The following is a 27430-nucleotide window of genomic DNA, read 5'->3' on the forward strand; positions in this document are numbered from 1 at the left end:
TAGCTTGAGTTTGCTAATTATAGTAGATGCTAATTGAATGGAACCACACTTAAAACAATAAAATGGGATGCCATTTACATTTATGCATTTCTGAGTATGTGCTCTGTAAAGTTTGGATCCTGCAAACACATAAAAAACATGTATATATCATATCATCTACATAAGATTTTATATATTTTACATATAAAAATAGAGTATGTTCTGGAAAGTTTCCTGCTCTTCTGAGGGTTTACTTGTGCAGAGGAAATAATGTTGATTAAGAATTGTGAGTGGCCTCAAAGATTATCTATTATAATTTTGCAATAAATACCACATTAAACAAGAAGGAACAGGGAAATGGAAAGGTCAAACAGGCAGTCTTTGATAACACTCCACATGTATTTTCATATACAGAGGGTGCCCAAAAAATAGATATATATTTTTAAGAGAAAAAAACTGTATCAAAATTGTAATACTCAATACATGCGGATAACAAAAGATAAACACAAGTCACATTTGACTTCTGCAATTACAAGAGGTGTTCAAAGTGGTTACCATCAATGTTCAGTCACTTCTGATTAAGGCAAACATCACTTAAAATGTGTATACATTTTTTTGGCACCCCGGTAGTTATTATCTTAAGATATACAATTTCTTATCATTTGTCAGTAAGTATTATATAAATATTTTTACATGTTAGAGTACTTATAATTTTAATCATTTTATAGTCTATCAACTAAATAGATCTTTATTTAGCTTTTCTTCTATGCTGGTAAATTTCTAATTTCCTGATCTAGTAGACAACATTGCAATCAGTATGTTTATGCCTACGTTATTTTCTTATACTAAATAATTTTGTTGGGGCCAGGCTCGGTGGCTCAGCCTATAATCCCACGCTTTGGGAGGCCGAGGTGAGTGAATTGCCTGAGCCTGCAGGTTCAAGACCCACCTGGGCAACTTGGTGAAACCTTATCTCTACAATAAATTAAAAAACCAGCCGGGCGTGGTGGCGCGTGCCTGTAATTCCGGCTACTTGGAAGGCTGAAGCAGAAGGATCGCTGGAGCCCAGCAGGTTGAGGCTGTAGTGGCTGGGAGCGGCCACTGCACTCCAGTCTGGGCGACAGAGTGAGACTCCAACTCAAAAAAAAAAAAAAAAAATTTGTTGGTACAAAATTCCTAAGAGTAGCATTATGGGATTGTAAAGTATAAACATTTTTAAGGACCTCTGATGTGAAAATACCAACTTCTCAAATACATATGTTTAGATATAGCATGCAATATCTGGCACATGTAATGGAAATCCTATAAGGATAATGGGATCCAAAAATTAAAAAGGATTGCCTCAAGGTCATCCAGGTAGATAAATCCAGGCTTTGATACTCAATACTCTATAACCCTCTTTGCAATGCCTGAGCCATCATAAGGATTACATGGGCTCCTCTGCTCATGGGGCTTTTACTATCACTGCCACAATTTTCCCCAGAGGGAAACCTGAAGATGAACTGAAAATAAAACATGTGAGAAGTAACTTCACCACCCCCCTCCACCACCAATTCCCAATTAAGCCAAGACTTACTTTTCTAGTGCACTTCGAACAGGAGGCAAACCTCCACAGCTGTGTTTGTAGACTGTTTCCAGGATTTGACAACCATGAATCTGTGGAAAATACAGCCTTATCAAACTGGACTCCATTTTAATAGTTCATGCTACACAAATTCACATTCTATATTCAACCAAGAGGTCACAATATAGCAGAGAATGGGGAAAAACTTTCTCACAGTGTTACCCATGGTGGTTCTTAAAGCTGGACCTCCTCTCTCAGCAACATCATCACTTGGGGACTTGTTGGAAATGCAAATTTCATCAGTGTTTATACAGTGATTCTAACTCACAGTGAATTTTGAAAACCACCACATTAAAGATACCAAAATCATTTAAAGTTGGAACTCCATGGCCGGGCTCAGTGGCTCAGCCTGTAATCCCAGCACTTAGGAAGGCTGAGGCAAGTGGATTGCCTGAGCCCGTGGGTCTGAGACCTGCCAAGGAAACTTGGTGAGACCTCGTCTCTAAATAAATAAAAAATTAGCCAGGCATGGTAGCGTGCGCCTGTAGTTCCGGCTACTTGGAAGGCTGAGGCGGAAAGATCGCTGGAGCCTAGCAGGTCGAGGCTGCGGTGGCCAGGAGCGGCCACTGCACCCAAGTCTGGGTGACACAGTGAGACTCCAACTCAAAAAAATAAAATAAAATAAAGTTGGAACTCCAAAGTCAAAGAACTCTTTATTTCAGGTTAAGGCTTAATTTAGACTACTTATAAGGTATTCACTTTCCCCCGAAATCTGCTGCCTCTATGTTTTCAGGCTCTTTAAAAAAATAAAAAACTACTTAAATTCAGCTGTTTTAAAAATTGTTGAATAAATTTCAACAATTTTTAAAGTAAATATACAGCTTTGTGCAACCATCACCATAATCTAGTTTTATAATATAATAATGTTTATAATATTCCATTACTCCAAAAAACTCTTTGTGCCTGTTTGCAATCAATCCCTGTTCTCACCCCCACTGTAGACTCTTGACCATCTCTCTCTCTTTTTTTTTTTTTTTAACTCTAGAGCCTTGACAGAGTAGTTTCTCTCCTACCATCCTGACAGGAAGGAAGATTCACCTATCTGCAATACCCCTATTCGTTTTCCACTTTCCTTCCTATGGCCAGTGGAGGCTGAAAGTCAACTGAAATGTGCAACTAGACCTGGCTCCCTTATGCTGTCACCACTAACTCCACTTACCTAGGAGGTGTGCCCTCTTATTTTGGGAGATAACTTAATATAGTGGTTAAAAGCATAGTCTTTGAAGCCAGATAGACCTGGGTTTATATCCCAGGTCTACCATAGACTACCATCTGTGTGACCCTGAGCACATTCTTAACCTCCTTAACCCTTTAGAGGACTGAATGTATGTAAAGCACTAAGCACAGTGCCTAGTACAAAGCAAGTGCACAGTCAAAGCTGGAAGCTGTAATTTGATGAGGACAATCAGCTTTGCAAAGCCACAAAGCACCCCTCTACCAGTTTTGCTGGCACAGCATGAATGTAGTAGGGCACTTAAGTTTCTATACTTACAGAGTGAAGCAGCAATGTGGCAAATTAACTGGTTAATTATATCAATCATAGTGAACACTTCCAATAAGCTAAGGCCCAAATATAAGAGCTTAAAAAATGAAGACTTGAGTTAAACATGTTTAAGCCATTGGTCCACTGGTCCAGAGAAAGCTGATTATTCTCATGTGAAATCTCAAAAGCATTTATTCCTCAGTTATTAACTCTGCCTAGAAAAGACATTCTCCTAACATTGGGGATCCTAATTTTTCAATACATCTGATAAAAACTTGTGACAAGAATAGACATATTTAACTAATAAATATCTGGCTTTCACCCACTGATCTCATAATTCTCAGAAAACTGCCAGCACCCTAACTGTAAACATATTACCTTCTTCTGTCTTTGAAGAATTAACTTTCTGCTTCTCCTCAGGATCTAAACCCAGTAATTCTAAACCCAAAGTACAGACTGCTCTCACCTCCAAACATCTATTTTATTTTTTCCTTACCCTAGCAACATTCTTGGGTACCTCTATTAACATTTCCTATGCCTTCTGGACCAAGAGGTGTCTAAGGACAGGACCATATCTTATTTTTGCATTCCTGACAGTATGACACCCAAGTGGGTATTGTAGATAAATAAGTAAAAACTACTAAAAACTAGGGTCTTCAAAAAAGAATATAAGGCAATTACTGATATTTCCTCAGTGCTTAGTAGAGCAAAAGGAAAAAGGAAAATTCTTACCTTTTGACTTTTAATTTGTTCTACTACAACCATCACAGAGGGGAAAAGGAGCTGGAACTGCAAAGTAGAGAATAATTAGGAGGGAATGTAATCAAATGAAGGGAAAAAAATCAACTCAGGATATCACTTATCTATCTATTTATTTATTTATTTGAGATGGGGTCTTGTTGTCACTCAGGCTGGAGTGCAGTGACATGATCATAATGTACCACAGCCTCAAATTCCTAGGCTCAAGGGATCCTCCCACCTCATTCTCCTGAGTAGCTAGAACTACAAGTGTGTGTCACTATGCCCCTTGGCTAATTTTTAATTTTTTTTGTAGAGAAGGAGGTCTTGTTGGTTGCCTAGGATGGTCTCGAACTCCTGGACTAAAGCAATCTTCCAGTGTTAGGCCTCTCAAAGTGCTGGGATTACAGGTGTGAGCCACCACATCTGACTAAATGCTTTTGTTTCTAAACAGTCCAACTTAAGATAAAATGGCAATATCACAGAACTGTCAAGATCTAATATCCTAAGGCATTTTGACATGGGGGCTGGCTGCAGGCAGGAAGAGGATGGCAGAGAGAAGCAATTTCTATTTCTGAGGCTGGCACAATTAGTATTTTTTTTTTTTTTTGAGAATTTATTATTTTATCTTACTTATTTTTTTGAGTTGGGGCCTCACTCTGTCACCCAGGCTGGAATGCAGTGGCATGACCTCACTGCAGCCTGGACCTTCTGGACCTCAACCTCTTAAGTAGCTGGGATTACAAGCGTGTGCCACATGCCTGGCTACTTTTATTTTTATTTTTTGTAGAGATGGAGACTTGTTATGTTGTCCAGTCTGGTCTCCAGCTCCTGGGCTCAGGCAAACCTCCCACTTCAGCCTCCCAAAGAGCTGGTGTGAGCCACTACACCTGCCGTAATTGTTAATATTGATGTCAATATGGGACAGTAACAAAATTTGAACAAAATTTGAAATTCAGTTTTGAACTAGTAAAGCATTCAAAATGCACAAAAGATAAAACATTGGGCTTTGAATCCAGAAGGAAAAAGTTCTCAGAAATAGTCCCATAAATTAGATTATCCTAGTTGGACATGGTGGCTCATGCCTGTAATCCCAGCACTTTGGGAGGTGAAGGTGAGAGGATTGCCTGAGCCTAGGGGTTTGAAACCAGCCTGGGCAACTTGGTAAGACTTTGCCTCTACAGTAAATAAAAAAATATCAGCTGGGTGTGGTGGCACACGCTTGTAATCCCAGCACTTTGAGAAGTAGAGGCGAGAGGACTGCCTGAGCCCACGAGTTTGAGGCCAGCCTGCACAACTTGGCAAGACCATGTATCTACAATAAATCAAAAAATATTTGCCAGGTGTGGTGGCATGCACCTATGGTTTCAGCTAGCTGGAAGGCTGAAGAGGAAGGATCTCCTGTGAGCATGCCACTGCACTTTAGCCTGGGTGACAGAGTGAGACTCCTACTCAAAAAATAAAATAAAATAAGTTAGATTATCCTAACAATATCAATAGAATCCACAGTATTTGGTTACTTAGGCAGCATACCTGATCTAAGGAGTAATTGACATGTGATATGGAGAGATGGGGGTCAGCCAGGAACTGCAATAAAAAACACTGTGATTAGGTGATTAGGGCTACACACAAAATCTTGACTCTATTTCATCTATAAAAACTAGAAGGGAATGTGAGAATGGGTTTAGTATTAGTTTTAGGCTACAGAGAATTGATAATTTGTTGATTATTAATTCTCACTTTCAGGTGATAGAGAAACCAAAGCCAGAGCTCTTATAAACTAAGAAACCTTTGCCATAATCTATAAGCCATTTGATCATGGGTTGGGAAATCACATGAAGAACTCTGGAGGAAGTTCAAGTTTTGTTAAAACTTCCTCCAGCCATGTAGGAAACAGCTCACTCTAAAGCACCTGAGCTTATCAAACAGCGTTTCAGATTCAAGAATGTGCTCTAATCTGCTGTCCCAGAAGTGTGTCCTATAGCTCCTCTTTCTCACCTCTTGTTCCAAATCAAGCAGTGCTTGGCGATAAGGCTGCAAAACTGAATCCAACCCTGTGCAGAAGGCCCTCAGGTAGATTCCATGTAACCCACCTTGGCCCTGCTGAGATGGATGATGATCCTGAAATCAAACAAAGAGAAGTCAACTTCTCAGCTCAGACCTTGAAACCTGAGGAAGACATTATCCTTTATTAGTGGTATTATTTTTGCTTAAATACCTTCGTGTCAAAGTAGTGCTTCAGAGAGAGGAAAACCAAACTAAAGGTTTTGAGCTCTGAGCTTTTAAAACGTGATATTTTAATTTTCCAAGGAGACCTGCATGTTACAAATTCTATACCATCAGTGGAGATTTTTCTACAACTCAATTCTGACCATATTTGCTCCCAGCTAAAACCCTTTGGCAGTTTCTCATTGCCCCAGAATAGTTTCTAAATTCCTACATGTGACACACAATAACTTCTGTATTCTAACCTTATTCTTTTCTCCAATATTATCTTTCAGTGCTTCCAACCACATATCATCATTTCCACACTACCCACAGTTCACCAGACATGTCTTGCTTCCATCTCTTATCCCTGTAAATTTGGACTTGTGCTTGGCTTATAACTGCACACCTCATCTTTGTGACAAATACCTACTTTTCCTGTAGGACCCAGTTCAAGCATCCCTTCTCTGCAAAGTCCTTTCTAAGTCTCCATAGGGAGTTAATACCTCCACTCTGTTACTTTTACAACATTGCTACTCAGTGCTTAAATTGTACTTTTGTTTTTATGTCTCCCTCACTAGACCAAGAGTTCATGAAGGCAGGGATCAAGCTTGATTCATCTCAGCTCCTAGCACCGTTCTTTGAACAGAAAGTAAATATTTATTGAATAAATAAAATGATCCCAATCCTCCTTCCAATGTCCCTTCCTTGCCTAGCTTGGAGATTCATCAAGAACATGAATCTGACAACCAATATGTTGAGTTGTGGGACTCTCATCAAGAGTTTATATACAAATATGGTTTGTCTTTCAGGAAACCTGCAAGTTTTTCTATAGGATCTTCTTATATAGATTTATATGGGCAATTGTGGTTAACAGCTGACCAGAGGTTACTACGACTAGCCTCTCTGGCTATGTACTGATTTGGGTGATCAGGCTCTGGTGGTGGCAGATACAATAGCAGGACTCAACAACAAATGTGGTAAGAAGCTTGGGCTTAGGGGTTATAAAGCACAGTGTAGACAGAGGATGCTGCAGAGGATACTAGTAGTTCCTGAAGGTAAATATTCACTACTATAATAAGATCAGCATGGACAATGATTGAAACAGACAGACCAGACTTGATTACAACCAGCCAACTTGTTTTGATCTTCTGTCATTCCAAAGAACGGAATGTGCTCATTTATCACAAAATGAAAGAGAAAATAAGTATGTTTTTTATTTTTTCAAAAACACAAAAAAGATACTACCGATATCTTTAGACTTTGGAAAAATAAGAATTCACATATAAGATAAATCCACATAGTCACATGAATTATAGGACAGGCTTGTTTCTTTTAAGTGTTGTAAACAAAAAACAATTAAGAGACCTTGCCTTCACTGAGTATTTCCAGTGATGAGAAATCCATAATTAATTTCACATGAATTACCAATACATTCACTGAAAGCTTGACAAAGCTTCTGCCCTCCAGGTGTACATTCCCCTGAGAACAGGATCCTACCTGTTGCTGCACATGACCTGTGTACTGTTCAATGAACTCAGTGAAGCGAATATAGTCTGTGCCAAGCCGGCAGAGTCGATTCAGGACGCTGGTCTCACTGGGGTGGAGAAATGGGAAGTCCTGAGATACCTATAGGAAGACAGACAATGCCAAAAACATCAATGCCTGCTAGTCATTGCTCCATGCATGGTCATTGGGGTGCTTCAAATGCTTCATACTATGTATTTTCCTTTCTCAAGATGTCCACTTAAGGTTGGTAAGTTCTAGGTAGCAAAGGTATTTACAAACTACTACAAAGGTGTTCCCCATCCCTTACCTAATTATCTGCTTCTTGCAATAGGTAACACAAGGTAAACAACTCAAACAATACAAAATGGTGTACATTTAAAATAACTCAACCTAGCTGGGCTCAGTGGCTCAGCCTGTAATCCCGCGCCTTTGGGAGGCTGAGGTGAGTGGATTGCCTGAGCCCGCGGGTTCGAGACCCGCCTGGACAACTTGGTGAGACCTCATCTCTACAATAAATCAAAATGAGCCGGGCGTGGTAGTGCGCACCTGTAGTTCCAGCTACTTGGAAGGCTGAGAAGGATGGCCAGAGCCCAGCAGGTCGAGGCTGCGGTGGCTGGGAGCAGCCACTGCACTCCAGTCTGGGTGACAGAGTGAGACTCCAACTCAAATAAATAAATAAATAAAATTAAATAAAATAACTCAACTTTCCCAGAGGTAGCCAGTATGTGTTACCAGTTTCTTATGCACTCTTTCAGGTATGGCCTGTAAGGAGATTGGGGTTTTGAGCATTATTGCTCAAACGGGTCTGTACACTCCAGGGGGTTCTCAGACATATTCTTAGAATTTACAAATTCTCTATGAATTTTTAAATTTGGTTTTCATTCCAGTAAAACCTTAAAATTTATGTAAGCACACTATAATCTGTAAAAGTATCTTATAACTGGCCATACACATTTAGTGTCTATATTTGCATTTGTATTTTTTATTTAAAGATGTGGTCACAAAAAGTTTTTTAGAAGAAGTGACTTTAAAGCTGAGACCTTAAGGATGAAAAGGAAGAAAATACCTGATTAAGACTTTTTCATAAGAAAGAAAGGGAAAAGATGAATTACTTGTGGCTCTCTGTCCCATCCTCCTCCCCAGCTATCTTTCCCAAACTATGTTATCTTTCTACTTCAGTCAAGCACCCACCAACTTCCTCAACATTTTTCTCCTAAATTCCTGGCGTTGTGCTAAGTTCTCCAGGGTAAAAGTGAAACACCAACTCAGTCTTCCAAGACCTATATGAGAAAATTAACAATTCAAACATCACCTCACATTTTTTTCAACTAAACTCCCAAACCTGAAATATACATTCATAAATAATAATAAGCAGGGCTGGGCTTGGTGGCTCAGCCTATAATCCCAGCACTTTGGGAGGCCAAGATGAGTGGATTGCCTGAGCCTGCGGGTTCGAGACCCACCTGGGCAACTTGGCGAGAGCTCTCTCTACAATAAATCAAAAATTAGCCGAGTGTGGTAGCGCACGCCTGTAGTTCTGACTACTTGGAAGGCTGAGGTGGAAGGATTGCTGGAGCCCAACAGGTCGAGGCTGTGGTGGCCGGGAGAGTGCTACTGCACTCCAGTCTGGGCGACTGAGTTAGACTCCAACTCAAAAAATAAAAATAAATAAATGATGGGTTTTAGAGACGAAGACTGTACTTTTTCTGCTTTTTCACAGTCAATAATGCCAATTCTCCTAGAATAGGCATGGCTTTGTGATCAGAAAGACCAAGATTCTAATCTTGCTACTAGCCAACACGACGAACCAGCATAAAGTTCTCTGAGCTTTAGTTTGCTCATTTGTAAACTGGCACTAGTAATATCTAAGTTACTAAGTTATTGACAGCATTAGACAATATTACTGGAAGCAGAAGTAGGTAAGAGTAGTTCAGATACTGCAGCCAGACTTGAGTTCAAAACTAAGCTCTGCTAATTACTAGCTGTGTGACCTCAGTAGTTATTTAACATTCTTGACCTGGGTTAATCTGTAAAATGGACATAGATGGTTATGAAGATTAAATGAGGCAATGCACAAGCACAATACATAGTGAACAGTCCTCCTTCCTCACACATTCCTAGTTACACGAAGGCCTCCTACTAAGTTCTTCACCTAGCGCAGAAATTTCCCGGGAAAGGAGTAATGAGGGAAACACCACACGCTCTTGAGTTCATTTTTTTCATTCAACAACGTTTATTGAGCGCTTCTTACTGTTAGGGCGTTGTGTATTTGGACCAGTCTTCAAAACTCAGTTTAAAACGGTATGCATGCGTGAAAATGCCTCACATTTTTATGTCGTTCCGCAGCAACTGTCCCTGACACCTCGACCTTAGGTCCTGTCCTCGCCCGGCGGGAAAGGCGGGGCCCTTCGAGGTCCGCCCTCCATTTTCCAGCCTGGGCCCAGCCGTCTCGAAGTGTTTACATCAGTCTTAGTCCCCTAAGACACAGTCCTCCAGTCATCCGCCCGAGGACACGCCCCATCCCATACAAGCCCCCGGTCCCTCAGACTCCGGTCCCTCAGACTCCTCTCCTAGGCACTGGTTCAGGTCTGCGATTCTGGGCTCCCTCGTTCCCGCGCTCTGAGCCGGACGATACCTGCAGGCCGCTCCGCTTGTTCCAGGTGAAAATGGACCCTGGATACCCGCTCAGAGCCAAGAGCAGTTCGTGGATCATTCCCACGGCGGACCTCGAATTCCCAGATACGTCACCCCCCTCCTAGAGCCCCTCCAGGCTCACGGGGACAAGTGCTCCCCCTTCAACACGCGCACAGGCTCCTGGGTCGGGCGGTTAATCCTGAGTCAACCCGTCGAGACAATCGCCACGGGAAGAGCGGACGGGAAGCGGGCAGGGGTCGCGAACCGAGTCCCGGAAGTGCGCCCGCTAGGCTGGTCCCACCCGCGGGCTCCCACCGCAGCTACGCTGAGATGGAGTTGCCGTAGCTGCTCTCGCGCATGCGCCCTCGGTGCCCCAGGAGCCCGTTCAGACTTCCGGTTTGGGAGCTGGACTGGGCGGCTGGAGAACCAGGCTTGGGGCCGGACCCCGAGTGAGTGAGACTGGCCCGGGGCAGGGATGCGAGTGGGTTGAGGGACAGCTTGAGAGGGTGACGCTCCCAAGAGAGGGCCGGAGGGTGCCCTTAGGGCGTCTTAGCCCGGTCAGAGGCCTCTGGAGGGACTGCACGACGGCCCCGAGACTGACCCGACTGGAGGGAGCGGAGACAAAGAGGCCGGAACCCCGCACCCGCCGCCCCCGGAGCTGAGCCTGCGTCCGCCTACTGGCAGCACTCGGAGCCTCTGGCCAGCGCCTCAACTCGTCCTCAGGAAACCCATTACTACTGCCTCTCCGACTTCCTCTCTCCAACTTAGTGTGACTCTCCCCAAGCCCATCCGGTCCTCGCTTCAGGAGGCAAGACCAACTTCTCCCCAGGCGCGAGGTTTCCCGTCAGTGGCTCCCGAACCCATGCCGAGTGCTCACCTCCTCTGTGAGGGGAAAACAAAGACACGATATTCAGGACTTGATGTTTGTCTGGGGTGAGAATTGCTAGTTGTGGAGTCCAAGGGGGCGGGGCGGACGCAGAGGCCGCAGGAAGGACTGCGGTGGTGCTGGGGGAGATCAGCTCAGCTGCGGCCAGTTGGACAGAGGCTTTTGTTGCTTTCAGCAGGATGGGGACTTGCCTTCACATCCTCTCGAGCTCCGGGTCTCCTATGTGGTTCGAACTCGCTGCAGCATTGGTCAGGGAAGTTAAACGGGATCGGATTTGGGGGAGGTGGGAGAGGAACAGACAGTTCTTTCATTCTCTGCTGCTTCTTGGGGCTGCGCTGGAAGTCGCCCAGAAGTGCAGCTTTTGAAAGGTCTTTCCCCTCCATGCTCAGTGCTGACTTGCTGCCCTGAAGATGGTGCTACCTCAGATGGCCACTTGGAGCATATGGGAAGTCAGGCCAGCTCTGGCAAGATGTTAGACATATGAATGTATTCCTTCTGATAGTGCCATCTCTCTCTACCCTAGGAAGAAACTCCTCTTACAGAGAGAGACTCATCTGCAGGTGATTCTCCAAGGACATGGGAAGATAGGTATAAGCCCTGGAACCCAAATCCTTAAGTGGAGGGAATCTGCTTCCTGCTGTGAATGATGGCCAAACCCACTCTGAGAGGGAATGGCACTAACTCTGAGGCTTTCCGACAGCGTTTCAGAAGATTCCATTACCAGGAGGTGGCTGGGCCACGGGAAGCTTTCAGCCAACTCTGGGAACTTTGCTGTCGGTGGCTAAGGCCGGAGGTGCGCACCAAGGAACAGATTGTAGAATTGTTGGTGCTAGAGCAGTTCCTGACCGTCTTACCTGGGGAGATCCAGAATTGGGTACAGGAGCAATGTCCAGAAAGTGGAGAGGAGGCAGTGACTATGGTGGAAGATTTAGAAAGAGAGCCTGGAAGACCTGGATATTCGGTGAGAAGGGAGGGGGAATTCAGAAGTGTGAGATTGGGACGGGGTAAGGGTAGAGGGCAGATTAATATATAGACAGGTTTTTTAAAGGGCACAGTCTTCCTTGGTGATGCTTATATTTCTGGTGAACAGGTAACTTTTTCAGATAGTGCTTGTCTGGAGATGCTACCTGGGCATAACTTTGCCTACCCTGTCATAATGAGTTTTTCCTAGTTTCACAGTTTCTTAGTCAATAGAGAAGACGGGGGGGAAAACTTTTTTTTTCTTTTTTTTTGACCTCTAGTTGGGTTTCCTATTTTGATTTTTTCCTTTTGGAGTTTCAACTGCTCTAAGCTAATAGTAATAGTAATGTTCATTTTAACTTCCCCCACCCCTACAACCCTGGCCATGTCGGAGAAAAATGATCTCTTTTGGGATATTAAATAATCTCCTCTGGGAATGCCCCTCATTATGACCTTGCAGTGACAATTAATGGGGGTTGTTTTTAGGTCACAGTCTCTGTGAAGGGGCAGGAAGTACGCTCGGAGAAGATGACACCCCTGAAATCATCACGAGAGTTATTAAGTGTTCGGCAGGAGTCAGTGGAACCCCAGCCCAGGGGTGTATCCAAGAAAGAGAGGGCAAGAAGCCCAGACCTGGGACCACAGGAGCAGATGAACCCAAAGGAGAAGCTCAGACCTTTTCAAAGGAGCGGTGAGGATTAGATTCATGTGGGAAGACAGAGTACCATTCAAAGTTGGGAAGTAGGGTTGGACATAGTGAGTGGGAAAGGGATGTCAGGAGTAAGTGGAAATTGGAGAATATGTGGTTATTAGGGCCCTCCTGAAGACCTGTAGTTTAGCCCCCTGGTATAGTAAGTATTCTTAAATTACCTCTTTTGATAAGGCTGCTAGACAGTGGTTCCCTAGTTTTTGCCAGAACTTTGAACTATTTTATTTCTTCTTGGTAATGATGATGGTAGGTCACTTTTTTCTGGATAACAATTATTTTCCATTCTTTTTTTTTTGAGTTGGAGTTTCACTCTGTTGCCCAGACTAGAGTGCAGTGGCCGCTCCTGGTGATCCTTCTGCCTCAGCCTTCCGAGTAGCTGGAACTATAGGCGTGCACTACCACACCCGGCTTATTTTGATTTATTGTAGAGATGAGGTCTCGCCAAGTTGCCCAGGCGGGTCTAGAACCCACAGGCTCAGGCAATCCACTCACCTCAGCTATTTTTCCATTCTTGAAGGCACATCTTCTTTTTAGTTGTTTTCCTTCTCCAAATTAAACTGTATTTGTTTCTTTAAGCTCCCCTCCACCCCAGAAGATAAATTCCTTAGACCTAAGTTTTGTTATTCTACTTTGGAACTTTTCAAGTACTCCAAATATCATATTAATTGTGGAGAACTAAATTGCATATGTATTATTCTAGTGAAAGTCTGTTAGAGGAAAGCCAATTAAGAATTTTACTTCAGAATTTTGCCATATTTTCTTTCAGTATAGCCCAACTTTTGATTAAATGATTATTTTTAATAATTTGGTAATTCCCAGGATTCTCATAGCTTTTATCATTGCCTTTGTACTTATTTGCTTATTCTTGTACTTGGTTTTGTAGAACTTGTTTTTCTTTTTGGTATTCTATTGACTTCTATATTGTATATTTTTTGATACTTTCATTTCGTTTAAAACTTTTTGAGGTCTAATCTTATTATCCAAGATAATAGCCTTCTCAGCCAGTTTGGTAATGGTCTCTGTTTAGTAATCCAGATGAAATCCCTCAATGAACACCTATCCTGTGCTCAACACTTTGAATGGTACTTTGAAATAAGAAAAGGTGCCTATCCTCAAGTAACTTACATTATACTTGAGAATACAACAGCACACTGTAAGTGTGTCCTGAACTGAACTGTACTGAAACAATGCCAGACAATTATGTGTTGCTCAATTATGTGAGTATTATAGGGGTTTGGCAGAGTGGGAGATGAGGGAGGGCTGCAGGGAAGGCTTCTTAGGGACACTGACAAAACAGCTTTCTAAAGGATGGGTTGAATGTGGATAGAAGGAAAGGAATTAAGGGAAAGGCACAGAGTAGTGAATAAAAGTGTGCTGTGTTCTGGAGAGAAGTCTTATCAGGAATGGACAGTGCATGGTAGGCATTACAGCTAAGGTTCAGCAGGGTAGCATGTGAGCTGAGAAAGCAAGAGCCTGGAGTTAAGTAGAACAGTGACTGTTGTAGTTATCTGAATGTGAAAGGATAAGTGCTCTGGAGTTGGATAGTGGCAGTAAGAATGAGGGGAAAGCACATACTAAAGGAAACACCTTTAGAACTTGGTGACTGAATGTGAAGGAAACAAATGAGTTGAAGACAATCTCCCCTCCTCCTTGAAATCACTCTGAGTTTAATTCTCTAACCCCAAGTGAAAATCTACTGTTTTCAGCAGTGCTATGATCTGCCTGCAGGCGGTCAGGAGGGCTAGTGAGCAACTTGGAATAGAATGATCTGCTCTGAACACACAACAGAACCTTTTCCTCTCTTGTCACCCTGCTCTGGAAAATATTTCTCATCTTTTGAGATTTCTATATTTTCCCCACTTTCTTCAACCCACTGAACTTTTGGAAAACAATTCCCTAGACACTTTCTTTATAATCATCTTGGATAAAAAAGGCAGAACTGAATTCAGATTTTTAAAATTATCAGTCCAAACTATGATACCCTTTGTTTGCTTCTTTGCAAGCAGGATTTCCATTTCCTAAATCCGGTATGGTCTCCAGGTTGGAGCAAGGAGAACCATGGATCCCAGATCTGTTGGGCTCCAAGGAGAAAGAACTCCCAAGTGGCAGCTACATAGGAGACAGACGGATACATGCTGATATGTTACCATCCAAAAGAGAGAGAAGCTGGGTAGAACAGGATCACTGGGGCTTTGAGGATGAGAAGGTGGCAGGTGTACACTGGGGCTATGAAGAGACCAGAACTCTCCTTGCAATTCTCAGCCAGACTGAGTTTTATGAGGCTCTCCGAAACTGTCATCGAAACAGCCAAGTATATGGGGCTGTGGCTGAGCGGCTCCGGGAGTATGGCTTCCTTCGGACCCTGGAACAGTGTCGGACCAAGTTCAAAGGTCTCCAGAAGAGCTATAGGAAAGTCAAGAGTGGCCACCCACCTGAGTCCTGCCCCTTCTTTGAAGAAATGGAAACCCTAATGAGTGCCCAGGTCATTGCCCTGCCCAGTAATAGCCTGGGAGAAACATCCTCTCACTCTGGCCTGATGGGCAGCGATGCTGAGACTGAAGAGCCAGGGCAGGGGGGCTGGCAGCATGAGGAGGAAGCAGAAGAGGCGGTGGTTGAGGAGTCTGACAGTGATGAAGTGGATCCAGAGGCTACCCCCCAGGACCCGGACAACTTGACTGCACCTGTCCTGTTCAGAAGCCCAAGTGGTAAGAAGCTTTTCTTCTGGGAGTTTTGGCAGTAGACTTGGGGAACAATGAGACTGGATGTGCAATCAGGAGGCTTAATGTCACCTGCCAGCTTTGCCACTTTGGGAACAAAGAAGCCCTTCTCAACTCTGTGTGTATTTCATCCTCTTTTGTGGGAAAACAGTGAAATAATAGGGAAAAATTTTAGATTTTTGAAAGAAATACACTCAGAAAGTTCAGAGTCCTGAAAAGGAATATTGTTCCTTCCATTTCATTATTAAAATATTTTTTATTGATTTTTAAATCATTGCAGACTCACTGAGAAAAATTTGGCACTATGTTATCTTTAGGGAGAACTACTGTTTTTTGAGCACCTCATATGAACTAGTGCTTTCCACATTTTATCTTTTACTCCAAGTTTGAAAGTCAGTTTATTATGTATGTATTTTCACTTAGAAACACAGTGAAGAATTGCCTAAAGTTGAGGAAACATTTTTATTTAAAATTTTTATACTTAAAATAGAGACAGATCTTGCTATGTTGCCTAGGGTGGTCTCAAACTCAGCTCAAGTGACCCTCCCACCTCAGCATCTCAAGAAGCTGGGATACATGCTATTGCACTCAGCAGGGAAACATTTATACGTTTCCCCTCTGAGATTCACAATATACATTGGCATTTTAACAGGACTGAGAAGTCCTACAGCTAGAAAGCTTGTTTAATACTCTATATTGAAATATTTTTGCCTATGGAATCCTTTTTAAAGTATCACTTATTATTGTAGATGTAATTTGTTCAACTATGCTGTTATAGAAAGAGCATCAAAGTATGATTCAAGGAGTTCAGATTCTATTCCTGATGACCACTAATCAGGTGGGTGACATTGAGCAGTTATCCAACCATTCTAAGCTTCCATTTCCTCAAATGTAAAATGGTACGTGGTAGGAGGACTACGTCTCTGAAGTTGCAGTTCCTTTCTGAACAGTGATCTTTTTCTTTTTTTTTTTTCCTGAGATAGGGTCTTAACCTGTCACCTATGCTGGAGTGCAGTGGCACAATTATAGTTCACTGCAGCCTCAACCACCTAAGCTCAGGCAATCTTTCCGCCTTAGCCTCCTGAGTAGCTGGGACTACTTGTGCACACCACCATGCCTGGCTGATTTTTTTATTTTTTGTTTTTTATAGAGATGAGGTCTCACTATGTTGTGTAGGCTGGTCTTAAACTCCTGGGCTCAAGCAATCCTTCCACCTCAGCTTCTCAAAATGCTGGGATTACGGGTGTGAGCCACTGTACTCAGTCCCTTCTTTATTGCTATGTGTGATGTTACTTTAGTTATATTCTAGCCTTCTTGTCTTCCTGTCTTCTACTTTTCCCTTTCTCTTTTTTCTTCTCTTTTCTTCATTCTTTCTTTGTTCTTTATCACTGATGTACAGTTGATGCCCCAAAAATGTATACACATTTTAAGAGAGGAAAAAACTGTATTAAAATTGTAATAATATATACTGATAACAAAAGATGACTATAAGTCACATTTGACTTCTGCAATTACAAGAGATGCTCAAAGTGGTAACCATCAGCGTCCAGAACTTCTGATTATGGCAAACTAAAAGTAAAACATAGATAACATCGCTTAAAATATGCATTTTTTTGGTACCCCAAATGTAGGTTAATCATAAACATGGCATATGTGCTAAAATGCTATTATTTTCATTATCTTTGTTCATCCCTCCCCATTGCTTTTTCTGGTCTTCATATTCTCCTTTACTCACAGTGAGTGAGGCTAATGGAAGAAATGTAACCTCTGCTGGTTCTCAGGTGGGAGGAAGTCTCTTTGAACTCCTCTCTTTCTCTCTACCTTCAGGGAGTAGAGACGATAATCATCCTGATACCACTTTCTTGAGAATACCACCCAAGTGGAAGACCTGCCCCACTAGCATGTGTTCAGGCCAGAAGATACTGTTTGCTTTTGCTTCTTTCTTCGTTCTGGCTTCTGCCAGTCCTTCACCTCTTAAAGATAAGGTGCATAACTATAAGGCCCTTATCTTGTACCCTTCAGGTCTTTACTATTGTTGGACTTGAGACTGTGGCAAGTAAAGAAGGGCCAAAATAGGGATTAGGCAGCACTGATTCTGAAAGAGGCAATTCCTTGGGGTTTTAAATCAACCTTTGGGAAAATGAATTAATAAGGAAGTAGGACTAGTGGGAAAAGAATGATCAGAAAGTTAGGGATGACTTGTGGCTCACAGCAATTATATTTGGGTCTTCTTCCCTAACCAATGAGTTTATAGTTAGGTTCAGAATTCCAGAAAAATGACTAGAAGGATGAGGACATGCATTCTATGTATTTGCCTCAGTGTACATGATGATTATTTCAGTGATCAGGTAGAAAGGCTCTTAAGTGTTAATATGTTTAGCCATATAAAAAATTATATGGCTAAACAGAATTTGTGAATAAAGGTCTCTGTGAAATTGCTAAATACTATGGAGAAGCAAAACATTCTATAATGAGTTTGTATACACTTTGGAAACATGAAGTTTTTTTATTATTATTTTTCTGAGTCAGGGTCTCACTCTGATACCCAGGCTGGAGTGCAGTTGCAGATCACGGCTGTTGTAGCCTTAACCTTCTGGGCTCAGACAATCCTTCCACCTCAACTTCCTGAGTAGCTAGGACTACAGGTGCACACTACCACACCCAGCTAATTTTACTTACCATAGTGATGAGGTCTCGTTATGTCACCCAGGCTGGTCTTGAAGCCCTGGGCTCAGGCAGTCCTCTCACCTTCACCTCCCAAAGTACTGGGATTATAGGCATGAGCCACTGTGCTTGGCTAAGTTTTTGTTTTGTCGTTGGTTTTTTTATTTTTTCGATTAAAAAAATATAGTTTATTTAAAAGTAAATTAGAGAAAGAGAAGGGAGAGAGAAGGTTCATCTTCCTAAGGTGGGGGAGGGAACCAAAGCCAGGAAGCATGACAACAGCCATAGCTCAAAGAGCACATGGCCACACCAGAATCTAGCAAGGTAATAGCCCTGTTTTTTTGTTTTGTTTTGTTTTTTGAGTCTTGTTCTTACTCTGTCACTCAGACTTGGAGTGAAGTGGCACAATCACGGCTCACCGCAGCCTTGACCTCATGGACTCAGGCAATCCTTCTGCTTCAGCCTCCTGAGTAGCTGGGACTACAGGCACGTGCATGCCCAGCTAATTTTTTTTTTTTTTTTGAGACAAGGTTTTGCCATGTTGCTTAGGCCAGTCTCAAACTCCGGAGCTCAAACAGTTGTCTGGCCTCAGACTCCCAGAGTGCTGGGATTACCATGTCTGGTGTTGGAAACAAGAGGTATTTTTAAGTTTTCACCGAGGTACTCAAGCTTATGTGAATTTTTATGATGCAGTTGATAGGACTGAGAGATTAAGGCTGTAAAGCTCTGGATTAACTAGGACTGAAATTTTTCTTCTGGTGGCAGGTGTACACTGGGGCTATGAAGAGACCAAGACTTACCTTGCAATTCTTAGTGAGACTCAGTTTTACGAAGCCCTCCGGAACTGTCACCGCAACAGCCAGCTGTATGGAGCAGTGGCTGAGAGGTTATGGGAATATGGCTTCCTTAGGACCCCAGAGCAGTGTCGGACCAAGTTTAAAAGCTTACAAACCAGCTATCGGAAAGTCAAGAATGGCCAAGCACCAGAGACCTGTCCCTTCTTTGAAGAGATGGATGCTTTGGTGAGTACGCGGGTTGCTGCCCTACCCAGTGATGGTCAGGAAGAGACAGCTTCTTCCCCCATCCAGGAGACCCATGAGGCCAAAGCTGAGAAGCAAGCTGAGGAGCCAGAAGAGCCCTTAGAGGAAGATTCTGATGATGATGATGAAGAGGATACTGAGATACCCCCAGGGGCTGTCATAACCCGTGCTCCAGTCTTATTCCACAGTCCAAGTGGTAAGATTCTTTCATTTCTTATGGTATAAATAGCAAAGGAAGGACAATGGCATTTAGAAGAAAAATCATCAGATTGAGAATTGGCCTCTTAACCTAGTTCTCATGGATTCTTATGACCACTCATGTTTCCTGTCTATTAAAGCAGCTCAGTTAGGGGTTATAAAAAAATATTCAGGACTCCTCACACTAGAGCATCAATCTGAGATAGTTGCAAACTTTGTAAATTTACTGTCATCTATGCATGAACTGCTAGGTTTCCAGCCACTTTACCATAGTGAAGAATATGAAAACTAACATTTCCCAAGTAGTATGTCATGTACCCATAGTAGGATAAATTTCATTTTAAAAGTTCATTCTCATTTATGTTTCTCTTCTAGTGTCAGCTTGTATACCACCTGTATGTCTTCTTTATTCACATATATGAAAACCTGATAACTCTTCTTCAGACACACTTGCAAAAGTCTGAGGTTTCCGGGGGAACTGCTGTATAAGAAAAAAAAAATACTTCACAGTGGGCTTCCCTCCTTGTGGAAAGAATTCTGATTTTGGAATCATACATGTATATGTATGTAAATCTGGGTTCTGCTGTTTATTAGTGGAGTGACATAAAGCAAATTACTTAGCCCCCAGGTTTGCTTGTATATTAAAACCTACCTCATAAGGTTGGTGTAAATGAAGTATTGTGGTGAAGCACCTAGCACAGTACCTGACACATAATATTCAGTAAAAAATAGTTTTCATTTCCATAAGTCCTTTAGATCAGCTTTTTTTTTTTTTAAACTAGGCCTCACTCTGTTTTGCAGGCTAGAGTGCAGTAGTGTGATTATAGCTAATTGTAATATCAAACTCCTGGCCCCAAGCGATCCTCCCCTCTCAGTCTCCCTAGTAGTTAGGACTATTAGGACTACAGGTGTGTGCCACCATTCTAATTTAAAAACAAAAATTTTTTTGTAGATCTCATGTTGCTCAGGCTGGTTTTGAACTCCTGGCCTCAAGTGATCCTCCTGCCTTGGCCTCTCAAAGGGTAGGGTCAGCATTCTTTAAGTGTGTTCCATGGAACATCAATCCCATGGGGTACTAATATATTCTGCTGGCTTGGAATATATTCTACTGGCTCACTCCTATAATCCTAGCACTTTGGGAGGCCGAGGTGAGAGAATTGCCTGAGTCCATAGGTTCAAGATCAACCCAGACAACTTGGTGAGACTTCATCTCTACAATAAATTTTAAAAATTAGACAGCTGTGGTGGCACGTGCCTATAGTTCCAGCAACTTGGAAGGCTGAGGTGGAAGGATTGCCTGAGCCCAGCAGGTCAAGGCTGCGGTGGCCATGAGTGTGCCACTACACTCCAGCCTAGGTGACAGAGTGAGACTCCAACTCAAAAAAAAGCAAAAAAATTCTACTGAAAAATGACTTCTAAGTTTGAAAATGCTGAATATCCCTCTTGAAGGCTCACAATACATGTTCATATATTTAAGGTTCTGAGATTTTACTTAATCTTATTGAATATTTCGTGGAACATCTCCTAAGATTAGACTTCTGAGTGGAAATGCTGCTACAAGGGGTACATTCACAGGCTAACGCTGAACATGCTTTTGCTTTTAGATTTAGTCCAGGGAGTTTAGAATCTCGAGTTTACCTGAAATATCTGAGTAAGTGCAAGTTCTCATAGACTAGGCCCAAAGAAGCCAGACACTTGGCTCTTAAGTCCTTTTATTCTTTGAAAGACACTTAAGTATTTTTCTACTGTGTTTTTATTTTCCACATATATTGGAATGTGAGGGGGAGGGAAACACATGAAACTCTTTTTGGATGTAAAAGTTTCCCAAGATGTTTTCCTGGGCATTCCTTCTAATTCCTTTAGTTACTGGCAAAGAACATGAAAAGTAATACCATAATAGATCTGAGATGTGGTAAAAATATACCATTAGAATGTGTCTTTCTTGTATAAACATGGAGACAGTCTTATCTGTAACCTGGTAAATTTGCCTTGCAATACTGAGAAGATTTTCTGAATATCCTGGGTAACCAAGAAGAGTTAAAAGAATATATTAGCCGGGCTCGGTGGCTCAGCCTGTAATCCCGCGCCTTTGGGAGGCTGAGGTGAGTGGATTGCCTGAGCCCCGCGGGTTCGAGACCCGCCTGGGCAGTGAGACCTCATCTCTACAATAAATCAAAAAATCAGCTGGGCGTGGTAGCACATGCCTGTAATTCTGGCTACTTGGAAGGCTGAGGCGGAAGGATCGCCAGAGCCCAGCAGGTCGAGGCTGTGGTGGCTGGGAGCAGCCACTGCACTCCAGTCTGGGCGACAGAGTGAGACTCCAACTCAAAAAAAAAAGAATATATTAGCCAAACCCTATGTAGATAAGAAGCACATGATAGGTTACAAGTAGAGAAGTAAAACATTGGAATTTTAATAGTAGTAGTTATTTGGGATCTAGAACTCCATAGTTTTTATCTTTAATCATCTGATATAATACTTGTTTTTCCCAGTTTTATATTGTCTGGCACATATAATTAAGGGTAGATAACTTTTAAAATTATATTCTTATATTAGGTTTTGAGGCTGGACTTGAAAATGAAGAGAATTCAAAGCGAGATATTTCAGAGGAAGTACAACTGCATAGGACATTACTTGCAAGATCTGAAAGGAAAGTTTCTCGCCGTCTTAATCAAGATAAAGGCAATGAGAGTGAATGTAGATCAGGAAGACAGTGGGGTAAAAACCCAGAGGAAAAAAGAGGAAAACTGACACTTCCAGAGAAGAGTTTAAGTAAAGTCCTAAGTCATCAGAGACCTTGCTTAGCAGAGAGACCCTATAAATATGACAGATATGGCAAAAGCTTTGGTCAAAACTCCCTTCTCATGCATCAGATATCCCACCAGGTGGAAAATCCATATAAATGCGCAGATTGTGGGAAAAGCTTCAGTCGGAGTGCACGCCTCATTAGACACCGGAGGATCCACACTGGAGAAAAACCTTATAAGTGTCTTGACTGTGGAAAAAGTTTCCGTGACAGTTCAAATTTTATCACTCATAGGAGAATCCACACAGGAGAGAAACCTTATCAATGTGGTGAGTGTGGGAAACGCTTCAATCAGAGCTCAAGCCTTATAATTCACCAGAGGACCCACACAGGAGAAAAGCCCTATCAGTGTGAAGAGTGTGGAAAAAGCTTCAATAATAGTTCCCATTTTAGTGCACATCGGAGAATACACACAGGAGAGAGACCCCATGTGTGTCCTGACTGTGGAAAGAGTTTCAGTAAGAGTTCTGACTTACGTGCACATCATAGAACCCACACAGGAGAAAAACCATATGGGTGTCATGATTGTGGCAAATGCTTCAGTAAAAGCTCTGCCCTTAATAAGCACCGAGAAATCCATGCACGAGAAAAGCTTCTGTCACATTCAGCAGCTAAGTTAAACCCCTGAGAATATATACAAGAGCCTCAACAAATAATGTGTATTGTTTGAAAGTCTCCCAGCAGTGCAATCCATCTCCTATTCTGTGCCCAACTAGCTTAGATGCCCTTGTTTGGTCCTTCTGTTTTTTCTGAAAAAGTTTGAAAGAGTCAAACCCAAGGCAGTCATCTAAAGAATGAAAGGAAGATTTCATTTCCTCTCTTGCCTGCATCTGAATTGATGGATAACATCTTCTCCCTCTCAGGGCCTATGATGTCCCCTTAGTAAGGTAGAGAGAATATGGTAGTAGATCCTATGAATTTGATACATATGCTTCTTTACTCATCTTGTCATTCAGCTGCATTTTGACTGGAAAAACCCACCACAGCATTTCAGGAAGAATTTGTGAGACAGTTTATTAAGTGTGTTTAGCTCTTCATTATATAATAATGGAAATATTAAAAAGAATGACTCTTCCTGCTCACGAAGCTCATGCTCAAAAGAACATATTTGTCAGGCATACTCTTCATTTACTTCAAAGAAGGAGAGTTCAATATCCATCTTGGTTCTTTCCTATGAATCACCTTTTGTCACCTTAGGTGTTCTATATTTGAAAAGCTTATACAAATACTGAAGTGTGAAGCCTGAATTTCTTAGTTTCTTCTAATTCCTAAAAGGGTTGGACTAGAATACTACTACATTTACAGGATCTAGTTTTTCCTTCTGTACAGTCTCATCTGAGTTTCATATGTCTCTGGTGGCCCAGAAGCCCAAAGAACAAGCAAGCTGGATTTAATGATGGTGAAAGAAGCTGCCAGTAAGGAATTGTCCATATTCTACACACTTCAAACATCTAGTAGTGTTATGCTCCCCCCCACCCATGGGCTCTCAGTACTAACCTGCAGTTAGCAGAAGCCACTACCACATTCCTGTGTATTGGGAAAACAGATTATTTTGTGCCAAAAACCCTTTACCTTAAGGGTAGGGAAGATAGACTATCTTTTGTCAGAGGAGCTGCCAGTTTACACACACACATTATACAATTAAAAGCAGCTCTTCAAACACACATGTAATTGCTGATTTTTATAATTAAATAGTATAGAGTTAATTGCCCATATGTTCATAGTAGTATCATAAGCCCTGTACAGCACAAGTTAAACAGATCCTGTCCTTGTCCTTACAATCTAAAATAGATGACACTGACATAGACAAATAAGTGCAGTGCATAATTCAATGGTTTTAGAGGAATCTAGAAAACTAGATAGTAACACTATGCATAAATGTTATGGTCCAATGCATTAGAGTTTGCTATAGGAAAATCTGTGAGGTGTTTTCTTCTCTTTATTCAGGAATGCTTCAGGAAGCAGGAAGTGTTAAAAGGAGAGAAGGTTACTGGGTAAGGCAGAATGGGAAGAAATTTCAAAAACAAGTTGCAACATTGAATGTTGGGTGGCTTGAAGAATGGGAAAATGGGGGAGCACAGTGTTTTGTGTAGATGAAGCGAAATGCAAATGATAGACTATAAGGAAGGTTAGATAAAACTTGGAGCAGCACAGAACTTGAGGAATAGTAGGATATTGGGCTGTGCAGTAGGTACAGAGAATCACCTTAGCTGAAAAACATGGCATGCCAGAGGCAGACCACGAGATGACACACCCATCATCTATAGTAAATCAGTTACTGTGCTGTATCTGTTGATAAGCAAACAACTGGCTGGCACTGGGGGGAAAATGAGCAGTTTTAGGGGACTAGCTTCTGTGGGAGACAAAAATCAAAAACTAGTATCTGTTGAAGATACTTTGATGGACAGGTAAGAGGAAAGATAAGCATGACCAGATGGCCAGGCCTGGGATAAGTGGCTGTTTCACATTCTTATTTCATTAGAACCCTGTGGCTGGAATAAGGTCTAGGAGAGCAGTAGGGAGATATAATATTCTGTAATTCACAGATTACTCTGTTAGATGAGAGATTAAGGTTCTGGTGTCAAGGGATCCCCATACAAAAAAAATCTAATATTTATTGGGAATTAAGGGAAGATGGTATCTCCGGAAGTTACAGTTAACACCAGTCTACAGCAGTGCCTCAGGATCTGAGATGGTTTAGGAAGTATGCTGTAATGGCAAAAAAAAAAAATTACTGTCTTTAGTATATTTATGTATATAGTCTTGAGGGAAAAGCATTGGTTGGGGTGTCAACAGATATGAATTCTGGTTTCAGATATCTTATGTGTAAGTCAACCTGCCACCATTTCCCTTTCTGTAAAGCAGAATAGTGTTTACACCTAATCTGCCTCTCAGGGATACCATGTTAATAAAATTGTCTATAAAGTACCTGGTGTTTCCTCAGGTGTTTTATATATATGTATGAAAATTATGATGAAGTTGTTGATGGTAGGCAAAGACAAATCTTTACCTTTTATTTTTCTTTTTGGCCGTGTGTGGGGTTACTGGAAGTATGCCTGTCTGAATCTTCATATTCTAGGCAGAGGAACAAGTCAGAATGTAGTAAAAGAGAAACTAGAATAAAACCCTTCCTTAGTATCTATATCATATGCATAGTCCATTAGGACCTATGATAACGAGACATGGAGAGTGACTCTTATTTTAAGACTCAGGACCAACCCTCCAACCTCCAGATGAAAACAATGAAAGGAATAGGCAAACTTTCTTACCAGGTGAATATCCAGTTCATCGCGAACTAGCTCACAAACCATTAAATGCTGCCCAACCTGCCATTCCTGAGGATGGAAGAAGCATGAAATAATCATCTTTAGGTATTCTAAAGAAGAGAAACCAAGTCCACTGTTAGGGTAGCAAAAGCATCTATGCACTCCTAACTTTTTAATATCAATAAAGCCTTTGTGGAAGAGATAGGGTGGCATGTGCAGCAAAAGAAGCAAAAAATACATGTATTACCAGAAGCTAGATAGTCCTATCTTCATCAGTTGTTTCTTAGTGCTGTTATTTCTCTATTTTACCCATACTGTCATTCTTCCTTTTATTGTTTGTTCTCTGTGGCTGATGTCATAGAACTTAACATTTACGTGTATTCTTTGTCTTGCTGCCATTTCTCAATGTAATCTGAGTATAGAGGCTGAGTCTTGTCAACTTTGTATAGCACTGTTTTTATGGTGAACAAGTAAGGAAGGGAGATAAGGTAAGATTGTAAAGATGGATCAGTTCTCTCCCCATTCTTCAATTCAAAATCTAAAAGACTTTATTCCTATACACAAAAATAGCTATGCAATGGCATATACATCTCAAAGTTATGGCATATACATCTCAAAGTTTTGGCATATAAAATGTCATAGAGTATTCTTTGAAACCATGGTGTTTAAAGTAACGTGTGTGTGTGTGTGTTAGAAGCTTAAATTTTTTTTTCTTTTTCAAAGTATCTTTGTTCCCAGGGGAATTCAGTTCAACCTGTGTAACTCAATAGACACATTAAGGAGGTAATTTTGAAGTCTTCCATGAATAGCTCCTCAAACTATCTAAGTAGAGTTAATTCACAAATTTATTGACACCTTCCCTAAATACAGAAACCAAAGAACATTCACCTCATTCTACACAGAGAGGGCTATATCTAATAACTCATGCTGTGAGCTGAATATTTAGGTCTCCCAAATCTCTGGTTGCCCAAAGTTTGAGAGTTTTTAACAGATAAAGAGAAAGCAACATTTAAGCTACTGGGCAAAGTTCTAGTAAGCTTAGCGGTCTTGATGTGGAACTAGTATAGGCAAACATTCTGGGCGGTTGCACAACTCTTCATCTCTGTGTTCATTTAATATACAGATAAGACACAAGCTATATATGCTCTTAGCAACAAAGAGTGCAGAAGTAGCAGCTACAGTGGTGATCAGGTAAGTTTGGAATAAGATATACGCACAGGGTTACCTGGTACTGGTATAGGATAGGCATATTTTTCAAAATGCTAGATCACTGAAGGAATCTAGAAAATAAGGTTTCAGAGGGTATAGTCCAATCTATATATACTATATACAGTTTTTGTTTTTTAACTATTAATATAATTTTAAACTTGCAGGAAAAGTTACAAGAGATACAAGGAAGTCCTGTATACCTAGATACTCCAATTAATATTTTGCCTATTTGCTATCTTGTATATATGTGTATGTGTGTGGCTAAGGTGAGAGGATTGCCTGAGCCCAAGGATTCAAGACCAGCCTAGGCAACATGGCAAGACCTTGTCTCTACAATAAATAAATAAATTAGCCAGGCATGATGGCACACACCTGCAGTTCCAGTTACTAGGAAGCCTGAAGCGGAAGAATCACCTGAGTCCAGCAGGTTGAGGCTGTGTTAGCTGTAGGGTGCCACTGTCTCCAGCCTGGGCGACAGCATGAGACTGCGACTCAAAAAAAAAAAAAATGAAGACCACGGACATTCTCTTAAATAACCACATTATAATTATCAAAATTAGGAAATTTTAAATGGAAAAAGTATCAGGAGGTACATAATGTTTGTGCCAATATCGAGGACATTAACTTTATCCCTTGACTGTGGCCAGGTTTCTTAAGTTTTTCCCCTCTATCATAATATGCAGGGAGTACTTTGAAACAATGTAAATATCCTGTTTTTCCTTAAACTTTCTTTCACCCACTAGTTTTAGCAGCCACTAAATTTTCTAACCTCATCATTCTTTCAGTATATACTAGTTGAGAGT

General features: G+C 41.5%; 2 protein-coding genes across 5 annotated transcripts in view; one reads left to right on the forward strand and one right to left on the reverse strand.

Annotated features, from left to right (window-relative positions):
- The window catches only part of TUBGCP4 (tubulin gamma complex associated protein 4), a 32478-nt gene extending 21931 nt beyond the window's left edge, over nt 1–10547 (reverse strand). For 3 of the 4 annotated variants that reach the window (XM_021713139.1, XM_008059627.2, XM_008059626.2), the window contains exons 1-6: nt 10174–10547; nt 7530–7658; nt 5823–5945; nt 5358–5411; nt 3819–3875; nt 1556–1635 (exon numbers count right to left, since the gene is read on the reverse strand). In XM_021713139.1, coding sequence (XP_021568814.1) covers nt 1556–1635; nt 3819–3875; nt 5358–5411; nt 5823–5945; nt 7530–7658; nt 10174–10251 — 521 coding nt within the window. In that variant the 5' untranslated portion in view covers nt 10252–10547. The remainder of the gene's footprint in view (nt 1–1555; nt 1636–3818; nt 3876–5357; nt 5412–5822; nt 5946–7529; nt 7659–10173) is intronic. The other variant, XM_021713140.1, reaches the window with a different exon arrangement.
- A 921-nt stretch (nt 10548–11468) lies between these two features.
- Nucleotides 11469–22832, forward strand: ZSCAN29 (zinc finger and SCAN domain containing 29). Its single transcript, XM_008059628.2, has 5 exons — nt 11469–12019; nt 12505–12709; nt 14734–15432; nt 18874–19344; nt 21903–22832. Exons 1-5 carry the CDS (start codon nt 11702–11704, stop codon nt 22778–22780), a joined length of 2571 nt encoding a protein of 856 aa, XP_008057819.1. The 5' UTR covers nt 11469–11701; the 3' UTR covers nt 22781–22832.
- Nucleotides 22833–27430: the final 4598 nt, after the last annotated feature.

This window comes from Carlito syrichta, unplaced genomic scaffold (assembly GCF_000164805.1).
Source record: "Carlito syrichta isolate Samal-C Ts95f unplaced genomic scaffold, Tarsius_syrichta-2.0.1 Scaffold304305, whole genome shotgun sequence".
In the NCBI taxonomy this organism is placed as follows: domain Eukaryota; kingdom Metazoa; phylum Chordata; class Mammalia; order Primates; family Tarsiidae; genus Carlito; species Carlito syrichta.